Source organism: Eleutherodactylus coqui, chromosome 6 (assembly GCF_035609145.1).
Source record: "Eleutherodactylus coqui strain aEleCoq1 chromosome 6, aEleCoq1.hap1, whole genome shotgun sequence".
Taxonomy (NCBI): domain Eukaryota; kingdom Metazoa; phylum Chordata; class Amphibia; order Anura; family Eleutherodactylidae; genus Eleutherodactylus; species Eleutherodactylus coqui.
This window is the reverse complement of record NC_089842.1, coordinates 234,636,481-234,651,444: the sequence shown is the minus strand read 5'-3', so window position 1 is coordinate 234,651,444 and position 14,964 is coordinate 234,636,481. Positions and strand designations below refer to the sequence as shown.

The 14,964-nt window shown below is 47.7% G+C and overlaps 1 protein-coding gene across 1 annotated transcript in view; it reads right to left on the bottom strand.

The window, feature by feature from the left end:
- The window catches only part of CA14 (carbonic anhydrase 14), a 55,294-nt gene extending 45,438 nt beyond the window's left edge, over positions 1-9,856 (bottom strand). Inside the window, exons 1-2 of the mRNA XM_066609128.1 lie at positions 9,718-9,856; positions 1,342-1,362 (exon numbers count right to left, since the gene is read on the bottom strand). Coding sequence (XP_066465225.1) covers positions 1,342-1,362; positions 9,718-9,793 — 97 coding nt within the window. The 5' untranslated portion in view covers positions 9,794-9,856. The remainder of the gene's footprint in view (positions 1-1,341; positions 1,363-9,717) is intronic.
- Between the last annotated feature and the right edge of the window lie 5,108 nt (positions 9,857-14,964).

The window sequence follows — 14,964 nt, the reverse complement described above, 5'->3', positions numbered from 1 at the left end:
CCTGGGGGACTTTAACATGCGATGCTTTGATCGCTCCTGCAGTATGACGTAATGCTATAGCATTACGTCATACTGCTTTTTTACAGGCAGTCTATGAAGCCACCCTGTGTGGATGGCTTGATAGGCAGTCTGTTAAGGCAGCCCTAGGGCCATTCATTAGGCCCCCGGCTGCCATGACACCTGCACGGCTCCCCCGATCTCACCATGGGGGGGCCGTGCGGGACCCCCGAACAGCGTTCGGGGGATTTAAATGACGCTGTCAGAATTGACAGTGGCATTTAAAGGGTTAATAGCCGCGATCGGCCGAGCGCGGCTATTGCCCGCGGGTGTCAGCTGTAAGAAACAGCTGACGCCCGCGCTGTATGGAGGGAGATAGCGCCGCTACCTCCCTCCATACACGTCCTGCAACAGCAGGACGTAGTTTCCCGATGGGGCGGTCGTTAAGGGGTTAAAAGCATAAAATATTTTTTTTAAATATATATACAAAATATGTTTTGTGGGTTTTTTTTCATTTTTTTCATTAGGAAGAAGGTTTTTTTTTAGAACTTTTTAGTATCTTTTATTTTTCTTAATAATAAAGCACTTTCTTTTTCCATTTATTGTACTTTTTTTTAATGGCCATAGGGGACTTGAACTTGCGTTCGTTTGATTGCTTATACCATATACTGAAATACTTCAGGATTGCAATATATGGTATATCTTCAGACATTTTATTAGGACTGGCCCATCTTAATAGGTAGATATACATGGCAGTCCTGGGGGCTTTCAGAAGGCTCACGGCTGCCACTGCTACCAAACGGTACCACCAGATCTCATTTGAGGGGTCATTCAGTACCCCTGAACTCCAATCGAGGCATTTAAATGCCGGCTGTTGCTGGTAAGTGTCAGCTGTCTGAAACAGCTTCCGATCCTGCTCCATACAAACCTCGATGCTAAAGGGCATACGTGTACATCCAAAAGCATTAAGGGGTTAATTACAGACATCTAAGTAACTGTCTGCTGATGAAGGGCAAAAAAGCCAAAACAGTGCTGTCTACAGAGAGATGGCTCTTCTTTTTGGAGGAGTGCATGGTATTAGAAAGCTTTCTTACTTCTGGAAAAAAGCCAATTTGCATATTTTTTCCCATGGAGCATTGCCAGAAACTTAAGTCTCCTCAATGAAAAGCAGTACCCCTCGGAGCTATACCTCCTGGCTGAAATCACGGGTCCATCGTGGGGATGCCACCATTCGAGGGTCAGCCACCATGTTGTACTGTGTTCTATGGTATCTTTAGCGTTTTTCTTCTATGCCCACACAAAGTATATAGTATGATTAGTAAAGTATACAAGGTCTCTTCTTACCTGTATAACTCCATGACGCACCTGAGGAGAGAACATAAAAAACTATGGTTAGCATCATGTGGGAAACATCTTCACACATAAGAGATTTTTCTGTGCCATCATATAAGATACCAGAGAAACCAAAATAAGGACCACAAACAAGTTGAAAAGGACCATGTAACCCTTTCAGTAGGCCCTCTTAGGGTACATTAAACAGAGGCTGGGATCCACGCCCAGATTTCTGCTCTTGAGGAATGGTGGTGCCCGATGAAAACAATGCCCATTGGTGTATAACGAGGTCAACTGGCCTATGTGACCCCTTTTTAAATGCCCCTCTTTGGGGATATTGATCTGAGAATGGGTTCCAAAGCCCAGATTTCTGCTCTTGAGGAATGCTGGTGCTGACTGAAACCAATCCATGGCCATTTATTATAATGAAAACAAATGGTACCATCTTAGCCAGTAGAGCAAAATGTGATTGTTCCCAAACAACTCAATACAGACATCCCTATACCGAAAACCGATTGATCAGCCCACATACCTCAGATGGGACAGTTTCCATCCTAAACACATCAAAAAGTCCATCATCTATAGCCAGGCCATCAGATACAACCGGATCTGCTCCAACCCAACAGACAGAGAGGAACATCTATACCATCTTAAAAGAACATTTATAAATCAGGGCTACCATCCCACCTCAATTGATGACCAAATCACCAGAGCCACCAGGATACCCAGAAATCAACTACTCCAATACAAGGAGAAGGAAAGAAACAATCGTGTACCTCTAGTAGTGACCTACAATCCGCAACTAGAGGTACTAAGGAAAACCGCAAGAAAACTCCACCATACCCTGCACAAGGATGACCGTCTGAAAACCATATTCCCGGACCCTCCGCTTCTGTGTTACAGGCAACCTCCTAACTTGAGGAACTTTATAATCAGGAGTGCATTACCCTCTGACACACAAAAAGGAACTTATCCCTGTAATGTAAGGAGCTGTAAGACCTGCTCACATGTACTGACTGCGGACAGGATACGGATCCCCAACACACAGCAGGACTATAAGATCCCGGGGACATTTACATGTTCCTCGTCCAATGTTGTGTACCTGATCATGTGCAGTAAATGTCCTGTTGGGGGGCTTTATGTCGGAGAAACAGGACAAAAACTGAAAGCCAGGATGAGATCTCATCGCCACACGATTAAACACAGAAAGAGAGAATTGCCTGTGGCCGAACACTTCTCTAACCATGGACATGACATAGGAGATATGAGAGTTTTGATATTAAAGGGTGGTTTCAAGTCACAAAACCACAGAAGAATTTGGGAATATAAATTGATAACAACCTTTGACACGCTGAATACGGGGTTAAATTATTCCCCAGGATTTATGTGTGAATGGGAGGTGTGAGACATTTATTGCACAGATAGGACCGCTGGCCCGGTGAAAACCCCCATCAACAGTAATTCAGGGACCATAAAATTATAATTAGAGTTGAGCGAACGTACTCTGTCGAGCTTGATGCTGGTTCGAGTATTAGCGTACTCGATGGGGCTCGTTACTTGAATGAGCATCAAATCGTGTTCGACCCCGCCCCAGCTTTTGGCTCCTCCCTGCTGTGACGTGCCTGTTTTGGCCCCTCCCCGCCGCGACACAGCACGCATCATTTGAAAAAATTTTCTCTGGCAGGAAGGGGAAGGGGAGAGAGAGAGAAAAACACACGAACCAAAAAAAAAGCTCGGGACCCGGCGTCCCACATACAAAAATGCTCGAGTCTCCCATTGTAGTCAATGGGGTTCGTTACTCGAGTAGAGCTCTCGAATTTTACGAAAAGCTTGACTCGAATAATGCGGACCCGAGCATTTGGGTGCTCGCTCATCTCTACTCATAATCCCTTATCAGTGTCTAGTTAAAAATGTTTGTGTACCTCTTGTAGCATTCCTGGCCTGACGACCCCTCCCCTCCCCCCATAAAACTTTCACTCCGCTATCAGTGCCTAGACAAAAAAGGTTTTTAATTGCAGAATTCCTTTTAAGTGCGAACCAATCACATCCATGTCTGTGCCTTGTCATAAGTATGTATGTTATAAGTGTGTATAAATATGCATGCCTCTTCAGATCTATTCCATTTAAGCCTGACGAAGAGCCCGAGAGGTTTGCAAGCTTGCTATAACATCATGTATTTTTGTTAGCCATTAAAAGGTGTCATATCTACAAGATTACTTTGTTTCTCTTACTGGGAACAATCACGTTTTGCCCATTGATTTTAATGGGTGCTGTATATTGCCACATTCTTGCAGAATGAACCACAGAGATCAACTCATCACAGACAAAGGGGTGGTCCTTTTGACACAACTCTGACACTAAGGCAAAGACATGACAAAAAGTTGACATCTTTTGGAGGCCCATGGGCTAGGTCGCTACTACAAAATGCCCCCCTTTTCTAGTATAGTGCCCTGTCATCTCAAAGATCTCCACATATCGGATAACTTTGCCACAATGATGGGACAGTCAGTACATGATTCCAGACAGGGGTGGAGTAAGTCTGCCATCAGTGCTGGGCTATATAAAGATTGTGGTCCCTACCGATCTGAAGATTTAAAATGATGCTCACTACATACTGTAGATACGATAACAGAACTAAGATTACGACATAGATATGGTACCAGAAACAAGGTTACTGAATAGATATGATACAGAGATACCGTATCAGAACCAAGCTTAATGCATAAATATGCTACCCAAACCTACTGCATAGATATGGCATCAGAATGGAAATGACTACAGATTCAGAACCAGAATCAGGCTAATTGCACATATACAATACTAGAATTGTGCTTACTACATAGATACAGTATCAGAACCAAGCTTACTGCATAGATATGGTACCAGAACCAAGCTTACACCAGAAATACAGTAACAGAGGTAAGCATACTGGATAGATATGGTACCGGAATGCAGCGTACTACAGAGATTTGGTACCAGAATAAAGGTTACTGCATAGATATGATACCAGAACTATGCTTACTACATAGATACAGTATCAGAACCAAGCTTACACAATACGTACGGTAGCAGAACTAAGATTACTATACGGATACGGTACCAGTTTCAGAACCAAGCTTACCATATACATATTCTTACCTGCGATGTTTCCATCCCTCTTAAACTCTTTCTCCTCCCCTACTGTCCTAAGTTAGAGGAGAGGGCAGCTGTGGAGAAGCTGTCTCTCTGCTGAGGCCGAAACTTTGGGCGGGTCTATTCATCATGTTTCATAATGATTGGTGTCCCATAAGAGGTCACTATCAGCTGCTTCCTGAGCGCCCCCACCCCCCTTCGCCTCCCCACTGCCATCACACTGTACTCCCCATGTGCATACACTTCTGGGAGAGGACTGATGAGAGATGGGACTGTGCAACGGTATTACCACAGGAGGTTTGGGTGGCCACGGGCCCTCCTGGAGCCTTGAGTCAGGGCAGTCACCCAAAACGGCCCTATTATAATCCGCTATTGATTAGAGGCCTCCAAAAAATTCCAATATGTCTCAGATTGTCCTGTGCAGCCGTCCATGGGTGCCAATAGAAATTTTTTAGTAATTGCAGAAGAAAAAGCTTCCGCACTGGATGACCTTTCCGGGTCTGGTAAATAATCAGTCAGGTGATACATTAAATACAGTTCATCAGCTATTCTACACAAGAAGTCTGCCAAAGGAGTCATTCATTTCCCGAAAAATTACCCAACTGCCATCAGGATTACGAAACAGATGTGGTCATTGGGATATCTAGTCTCTGAATGCCATTTACATCGCCATACCTGTCTATGACATAGGTCAGGGAAGTCCAACCTTCTGACAGGCTCACATGCAGTTTGCAGCCATGGACCCGTGTCTGACACCAGGGGAGGGACCTACAGAGTGGTCGGCCATAGTAAGACCACCATCTCTCGTCCTCATGTTGATAATGAATAGGAGCGGTCAGGTAACGAGTGGACAGGAAGAGAACCACCGTCGCACACAGCCCGCCGGACCCACAGTGACTGAATCAGACAGAAAACATACATGGCGGCATAGGTGGTGTGATAAAACAGCAACATTCCTCTTTATTCCTTCATAATGCACACTGCAATTTTTAGACCCTTATGGGTCTTTCTCAAGCCTGGCTGTGGCTTGAGAAAGACCCATAAGGGTCGAAACGTTGCTGTGTGCATTATGGAGGAACAAAGAGGAATGTTGCTGTTTTATCAAACCACCTATGCCGCCCCGTATGTCTTCTGTTAACCCGATTTGGAGCTTTGATTTGGGGTCCATGGTGGCTATGCACTGATATCGCCTCGCTATATACGGATGTGCTGTTGACATATCTTCTTCTTTGAGTGAGTCAGACAGTCGCAGAGCTACAAGTGCCACCCAGTGCCTTGTCATCTTTATGAGCCTGGCTGTGAGCCTGGTCCAAGCCACAGCCTCCCCTTTGGACCACATTTGGGCTGTGGCTTGGACACCCCTGGCACAGTGCATTTGAGGTAAAAGGGTTCAAAAGGGGCCAAAGGCCCAGAACACAGGAGATGAGTGTCCGCAGCAAGGACTTGCTCTCCAGTACTAATGATTTACTGACTACTCCGCGGTGCGTAGAGAATACTTTACTCAGTAATCAGCGTAAAACAACAGCTGGTATTGTTTCCCCTCCTCCCCCGTCCCTGAAGTGCCACTTTCACAGCTAACGAGCTCTAATTACTGTACAAAGGATAACCGGGGACCTTAATGACCAACCCAGATGTAATATATGTGAGGGAGGCCGCCATGGCAGAAAATGTACCGCTCTTGTGTTCTACGGAGAGGAAACACCAAGACTTGTGATCCGCTACAGGTTGGGGATGATATAGCCAGATCACGTATGATGGGATTAGATACAGCGGCTCAGCAGACAGTATCACAAATGATTATCGGCTTAGATACCTCAGCTCAGCAAACAGTATCAGACATAACAGGCTTAGGCCGGATTCACGTGAGCGTATGTGTATTTGCGCATCGGAGGTTGCGTTTTTGCGCGCACTATCTTGCATATTTGCACACACAAAAGATCCCGCGGTCCCGTACACTGAAACGGCTAATTAGCCTAATTAGTTTCATATGTTCTATTTCACAGCACAAATCCGCAGAAAAATAGAACATGCTGCATATTTTTCTGCGTGACGCGCAATATATGTGCATGTGAACGAACCGATTGAAATAAATGGGTTCTATTTACTGCATATTGCGCGCGCAAATACGCCCCTGTGAATCTGGCCTTAGATACATAAACTCAACAGACCGTATCACACTATAGGATTACGTACAGATAATAAGCTTAGATACACGGCTCAGCAGACAGAAGTACACGATAGGCTTAGATACAGCTCACAGCAGATAGTATCACACATAGAATAGGCTTAGATAGACTGACTCAGCATATAGTATCGCACATGATAGGCTTAGATACATCAGCTCAGCAGACAGTATCACAAGTAATATGCTTAGATACATCAGCTCAGCAGACAGTATCACAAGTAATATGCTTAGATACACCAGCTCAGCAGACAGTATCACAAGTAATATGCTTAGATACACCAGCTCAGCAGACAGTATCACAAGTAATATGCTTAGATACATCAGCTCAGCAGACAGTATCACAAGTAATATGCTTAGATACACCAGCTCAGCAGACAGTATCACAAGTAATATGCTTAGATACATCAGCTCAGCAGACAGTATCACAAGTCATATGCTTAGATACACCAGCTCAGCAGACAGTATCACAAGTCATATGCTTAGATACACCAGCTCAGCAGACAGTATCACAAGTAATATGCTTAGATACATCAGCTCAGCAGACAGTATCACAAGTAATATGCTTAGATACACCAGCTCAGCAGACAGTATCACAAGTCATATGCTTAGATACACCAGCTCAGCAGACAGTATCACAAGTAATATGCTTAGATACACCAGCTCAGCAGACAGTATCACAAGTAATATGCTTAGATACACCAGCTCAGCGGCTCAGTCACACACGTGTATTTTCTATGCACATAACATGCACTATGCAGCATATACGCATGTAATATATGTATTCACTACAAATTCTACGCACTTCTAGGCTATAATGGGCGTACCATCATGGGCGTACTGTAATGGGCGTACTATAACGGGCGTACTAAGCGCCAAAATAGCTCCATGATGCGTTTTTTTTTCACGCACATAAAAAACGTAGACCTGACTGATCCAATGTAAATTAATGGGGGGTTTAGTACTGTGTATTACATGCATTAGCAAATATGCACATAATACGCCCCTTATACACCGTGTCCGCTCAGAGTATCACACAGTCGGCTTAGATACACCAACCCGACAGGTAGTATCACTCATGAGCTGAGTTTGCCAGCATGTATTATGTATCACTGGCTGTATGAAGGACTACGGCTATACCCGGGTATCTTACAGCACAGCTCTGCTACATCTGCGCACAGGAGCCAAAACGTCTTACACCCCTGATCTCCTAAACCTTGTGGGGCGCAGCACTCAGGGGGACGCTGTCCTCACACAGGAAAGAGCCACTTATTGGAGATTTCCAGCAGTGCCCCCCGTCTTCTCCCCCCTGTGCCCCCCTGGCACACCGCGCACTTTCCCACACAAAACAAAGCGGTGGCATGATTATGAAGAGACCACTTGGCCGGGCACCAGGAGCGCCGACTATGGCAGCCCCCTCCTCGCCCCCTAGAGCCCCCCAGGGAGATTGCAGCAGCTAAGTCTGTTAAAATGAGAAGGATCAATGGGTCCTGGTTTATCAAAAGTGGCGAGAAGACGCGCTGGCATTGTTGCCACAGCGGGAAGCCCGCAGCAGATCTGCAGCATTAGGGATTTCAGCATCTACAGCACCCCGGCAGCCACTAGTGAGCGCTGCGCCAGTGGTCAGGTGATGCCACTAACACATCACTTGACTTGCAGCGTGGCACCCACTAGTGGCTGCCAGGGTGCGCTGCCAGTGCTGCACTCTTGGTGCTGGCAGCACAACATATTGCGACGCAGCACAGATTTTGTAGCGGCAATCACTTAAATGGGACCGAGCTGCTTTCAGGTCACATGACCAATGCACGCAGCGCTCACCCTACAGGGGTACCGAGCGGCCGACCCCCACAAATCACATCTTGATGACCAATCCTGAGCATGGATCATCACTAGTTTAGTCCTGGAAGACTCTTTTACTACATTCTATTGCTCTCTGTTATCAACCACTTCAGACTGTAATGGGATTAATAGAAGCAGTTCTTACAACCCACCAAGTTTGGGTTTAGGGTACGCTCACACATGACAGACTTTGATGCAGATCTGCGCCAAAATCTGCATCAATCAATGCGGATCCACAGCAGATTTTACCGTTTCAATGGAAGAGGCGAAGTTTGGTGCAGATTTTGGTATGAAAACGCAGCAATTTGGCACCCATAGTTTCCCTTTAACACGTGGTGTTCCCTTTAAAGGCGCGCTCAGCAGTCGCATCACTGAGAAAGTCATTTCGCTTTGTTTGGCGCGGTGCTCCAATATATAGTTAATGCGCCATTTCTGCAGATGTAAGAAGGTCGCTTTCTATTATTACAGCCCTGTTGAACCCCTTTAAGATTTAAAGGGACACACAGAAGATTCCGAGTTTAATCCGCCCCTCCCTCAGTTATGGAAGTTTAATCTCCATGACTGCAGAATGTTAATTAATAAGACTCCTGGAAGATTAGACGTTGTGGACCGCGACGAACACGAGGGGCTCGTAATAACCCGGACGCCCACATTATAAATACCGTACATAACGCGTCCATATACGCTAATTACGTAAAATGCACCGGCCGCAGTCTGTAAGAAATGTCCTCGTCATGTCTTAGCTGGAAAAGCTGGGTGTCCAACGATACACTGTAACCCATCTTTCCCGGACTCCTGAGCGGAGTATCGTCTTGTTATGGGGGATGCAGTGTGGAAACGCTATACGAGAACCGCGTGGGAGCAGCAGGCGCCGTATTAGTCACCAATCACGTAATCAGACGGAACTAAGAAACATTTTCTAACCTGATTCTTCTTTTCTCCCAAAGACAAGACGACTTTCCCTTCAGCGGGTCAGCGGGTCACAAGTGCCGCGACGGAAACTGTGCGCCACTTTAATAAAAGTGGCGATGAATGGATATAGCGGAGCTGGATTTGACATTGAAGTGCACCTAGATGCGATCCCATCGGAAAGCACAGGTGATATAGCGGCATATAGCGCCCCCTGACAAACTCAGCTCTGCTACACCCCCACTTGACGGCCTTCGCTGCGTTTGAAGGAGAAATGGTCTTGAAGGACAGAGACAATATGATATTGGCGCGCTATCGGTGCATACCTGCTACTGCTGACTGGGCGATCCTTAGGAGGAGTATATAGCGTGCCATCATCCCATAGGTGCTGCGGACGGACATAGTGGCGGAGGCTCTCAGGGATCAGGCTGCTGCTCTGCTGCTGACTGTCACAATGCACTGAGTTTTCTGGTCCAGCAGCTTGCAAACTCCAACCTCAATGAATCTGGCAGCGTCCTTTCAGCACCACACGGCTCTTTTTAAGGTGGTCCTAAATGGGCAGAGTCTGAGGGACAGGGCTGGGGGCCAATCAGCTCAGGGAGCCCCGTACTCCGTGTGTGCCCCCGCTTGTGACAATGTAAGACACGCACTACACCACACACACCCCACACGGGCTGGTAACACTTCTCAAGGCACGGCTCCACCTAAAATCCCAGTGATTGAAAGCCTTAAAGGGGTTTACCCATTATAAACATTCTGATCGCTGGGGGTCTGATCGCCGGGACCCCAATGACCTTGAGATGTGTGTACCCCGGATGCCACATGTGAATGGACGCACATGTATGACACCATTCCATATTCACTTGTACTGGACAGAGCGCATCCATCTCCCTCCATGATATAGAAATGAATGAAGCCATGGTCACGCATGCACACCGCCACGGAGCATTCGAGGTGCGCTGATCTCTGAACTGCTGGGGGTTCAGCAGTCGTGCCCCCAGCGATCAGGCATTAAACACCTTTCCTGTGGTTAAAAGATAAATGCCTTTAAAAAGGTTGTCCGGTTCTAAAGTAGTCATGGCCTGTCATCAGTAGTAAAGTGGCAGAGGTCTGTTGCCCGGGCATCTTGCTGATCAGCTATTAGCCTGATTTGTGCAGGAAGCAGACAGCTCTGTTCTTTCTGTAGTGGCCAGGCTTGGTATTGCAGGTCAAGTTCCCATTGAAATGAATGGGAACTTTGCCTGCAATACTGAGCCTGGCCACTACAGTAAGAACGAAGCTGTCTGCTTCTTGCTGAAATCAGCTCAGTGCACAGGCACGCTAAACTGTTTAACGGCTGATCTATAGGGTGTCCTAGGCAACAGACCTCCGCCACTATACTACTGATGACTTATCCTGGGGTTAACCCCTTCAACCCTTTCCTGCTATAGTATGCAAATATAATGTCCTATGTGTGTGGGATTAATATGGTGCAGGCTTGAAAGCTGAGCACGCTCCATGCATAACCGGGCCACAACAGTCACGATCACAATTCACAATGATCACAGATGTTAACCCTTTAAATGCCACTGTCAATTCTGACAGAAGAATTTCAATGTCCCATTTTTCAGTAAACTATATGGTACATTAACCCTTTCCAATCCACTGTCTGACATCTGAAGACATTCTGATAGAAGCCTGTGCAGCTCCAATGTCAAAAGACGTCCGGCAGAGTATTCTTCCTGTTTATTACTGGCCGCTCTGTTGTCAGGGGCCTCTCCAGCATGTCCCATACCCAGGGGCGTAACTATAGAGGATGCAGGCGATGCGGTTGCACCCGGACTCAGGGGCCTTAGGGGGCCCATAAGGCCTCTCTTCTCCATATAGGGAGCCCAGTACTATGAATAAAGCATTATAGTTGGGGGCCCTGTTACAGGTTTTGCACTGGGGCCCAGGAGCTTCAAGTTATGCCTCTGCCCATACCGCAGTACTGGCTCTAGCCAGCAGATGGCGCCATTGTATAATGACGGAAAGAGAAAACCCCCTAGGAAACTCTGAATCCAAAATTGGATTGCAAAGGGTTAAGGCTGCTTTTACACGGTTGGGAAAATCTTTTGAATGAGGTCATACACATGGCCCATTTTTTTCCCACATCACACCGCGACACGTCCTACCTTTAGGTTGTTAGCCGCAGGTGGGGATCGTGGAGTTTCTCCCATTGTTTCCAATAGGGAAACCTCGCATCACACCGCGTGCACAAAAATGAAAAAAGTACATGGCCAAGTGCAACTCCCCAGAGGTATGACCCCGGACACTTGACTACTGTGCAGAGCTGGGAGGGATAAGTGTTGGCTTGTCACAGCGGCGCTTACCAGGCTCTGGTCCCAGAGGGATGATATGTAGCTAAGGCCAGAGCAGGATCGCAGGCCAGCTTCGACACCTCTAGGATAGGAAGTGCCAATAAATGTATTGATGGGGGTAGTAGTACTTATCACTCGTGACGCCAGCGTACCCACACACCGATATGTTATGCAACGGAGAAAAGAACATAGAGACTTGTGTATAGTACCTCGGATCCCGGGAACGGTTGACGCCCACTGGCCCGGTATAACTTTACTTAAAGATTTAACTTTACAAAAGAAGTATTCAAAGTAAGGCAGGCACAATTCACTTTCAACGCCAGCAGGCTTCAGCAGAGAGGTCAAGGAGGATACACAGGATGAATATGGTCCTACAGTCCACGTTATTTGCACGGCACCGCTCCTGGACTGGGAGCACTCCAGAGGAGGAAGGGGGGGTAGGGGTCACTCCGCAGGCTTACTGGCAGATAATTACTGACAGAAAGGCTTAAACAAATATCACCCCGCATGGCAGGCGCGTGGGTGTGTCAGTAGTGTACCTCTGTGTGGGGATCCGGACCTTGGACGGCCACTCAGGAAACCTGACGCGTGAACTGGTACCTGTACGATGGGTTCCTCTATACAGAACTAATTTGGATCGCTCTCTCTCTCTGATGGTGGGACTCACTTCATTCACATTCAGACTTCACTCGCTACGGGATATCTCTCCTCTTCCTCCATCTTCACCTACATTGAAGCTTAAAGGGGTTGTCTCGCGAAACAAAGTTGGGGTATACACTTCCGTATGACCATATTAATGCACTTTGTAATGTACATTGTGCATTAATTATGAGCCATACAGAAGTTATTCACTTACCTGCTCCGTTGCTAGCGTCCTCGTCTCCATGGTTCCGTCTAAATTCGCCGGCAGCTTGCTTTTTTAGACGCGCTTGCGCAGTCCGGTCTTCTCCTTTCAGCACGAGCCGCTTCAGTGTGCTCCCCGCTACAGCTCTTCTGCGCATGCGCAGATGAGCTGTCACTGCTCAGGAGCGCGCTGGAGCGGCCATTCTGTACCTTCCTCTGTTAGAGGAAGGTGCAGTGCTGCCGGAGAAGCCGCCCAGCTGTCCTGCCGTCCAGCTGTCCTGCCGTCCAGCTGTCCAGGTAAGTGATGGGCCGGGGGGGCTGCCGCTGCGCCGGGGGGGGGCTGCTGCTGCGATGGGGGGGGCTGTCGCTGCGATGGGGGGGCTGTCGCTAGGCCGGGGGGGGCTGCCGCTGTGATGGGGGGGCTGCCGCTAGGCCGGGGGGGGCTGCCGCTAGGTCGGGGGGCTGCCGCTAGGCCGGGGGTGATGTTCACTGACAGGTGAAGGCCCCGGAGCCCAGCGCTTCACCTGGGCTGAGGGTCTAGCGCTGGGGAGCCGGGGGCTAGCGCCGGTTACCTGCTGCCTGGCGGTGCGGGGCGTCTGGTCGGCGGCTGCGAGGCGTCTGGTCGGCGGCTGCGAGGCGTCTGGTCGGCGGCTGCGGGGCGTCTGGTCGGCGGCTGCGGGGCGTCTGGTCGGCGGCTGCGGGGCGTCTGGTCGGCGGCTGCGGGGCGTCTGGTCGGCGGCTGCGGGGCGTCCGGTTGCCATGGAGACACAGCTGGCAGTGTCTCGGGAGCGCGCACGTCGGGCTGCAGCGAGCGACGGGGAAAGAGCCGGCGGCCATCTTGGGGAAACTTTTATAAGTTACTGAAACGCTGGAACGGTAAGTACGAACCAGCTAGAAAAGTAATTTACAGGGGTAATTAGTAATGTATGTTTAATTAGGGGGACTGGGCAAAAAAAAAAAAAATCACTGCTTCCTCGAGACAACCCCTTTAAGGTGCTTCCATACGCCTCTGTGTTAGCACTCTCTGAGCAGGCAAGATGGAAGCCCTTTCCCATTCTCAAACACTCCTATTTATCCCCTCACTCATACCACATGACATGACAAACTGATACATCTACATGCAGACAATGATCCTCTCAAGCGCCGCAGCTGTGCAACACACACTGGATATGACAGGACAAGTTTTGCACAGTGCATCTACATAGGACAAACATGTATGACATTTATGGAGGGGACCAGGATGATGTTCTGGGCCACTACACAAGTCCTTAAGGGGTTAATAGGAATACCCTTTTAAGTAGGTTTTCATTCGGCTTTCCCAGACTCCTAAATGGCAAATCTCCCTAGTAGTATTGATGCATTTCTATATACCAGATTCTGGGAAAGCTGAATGATAACCAGCGTAGGAGCAGAAATACCCACCATATTAGTTGTCTCATTTCTTTCCCCAACCCTTGGCATATCTGACATTGTTCTTGAGCCATACTTCTTTAACCAAATTTAGTTTATTCAGATGTTTCTTAGTCATCTTGGGGCGGGAAGGGGTTAATGAGACATATGTCTCCTGACTCTTAGAGCCACATAAATAGGTTAGATATGTCATTCAGAAGTCTTGGAAAGCTGGATGATGACTATGTGGCTGGATGTTGGATGATATGGTGGCCAATACACAAACATCATGTCCCGTGCTCCTTAATCAAGTGATTACTGCATAACTAGGTAGATTTACCATTCAGGAGTCTGAGAAAGCTGGATGGCAATCGTGTATCTAAGGGCCCTTTTTATACCACTTCCTGCCTATTGTGAGAAGCGCCAATTGATAAAGCATGCCCATCGGCATTTGTTTACTGCAGTTCACACACGGCAAAGAATTCAAGACAAGTGCATGAAAGTTGGTCTCCTACCGTTGTTCGGCACCATACAGAACACGTTTGTTGGCAGCGCATCCCCTGGTGTCGACAAGCGAGCATTCTTATGTCCATACAAAAGGCAGAATACGCTGACAAATCAGCATGTTGTCATTAGCTGATCATGTGCAACTGATGATCAGGGAGCCAAATGTTCAGGCGAATGTTTGTGCCCGATCACTGACCCGTGTAAAAGAGCCATAGGTTAAGAGGCTACTGTGCCTTTAACCCTTTGCAATCCAATTTTGAATTCAGGGTTTCCTAGGGAGCTTTCTCTTTCTGCCATTATACAATGGTGCCATCTGCTGGCTAGAGCCAGTACTGCGGTATGTGACATGCTGGAGAGGCCCCCGACAACAGAGCGGCCAGTAATATACAGTAAGAATACCCTGCCGGACGTCTTCGATCAGAATGTCTTGAGACGTCAGACAGTGGATTGGAAAGGGGTAAGAGCAACAGCATCATTTTATGTTATTGGGAGCTG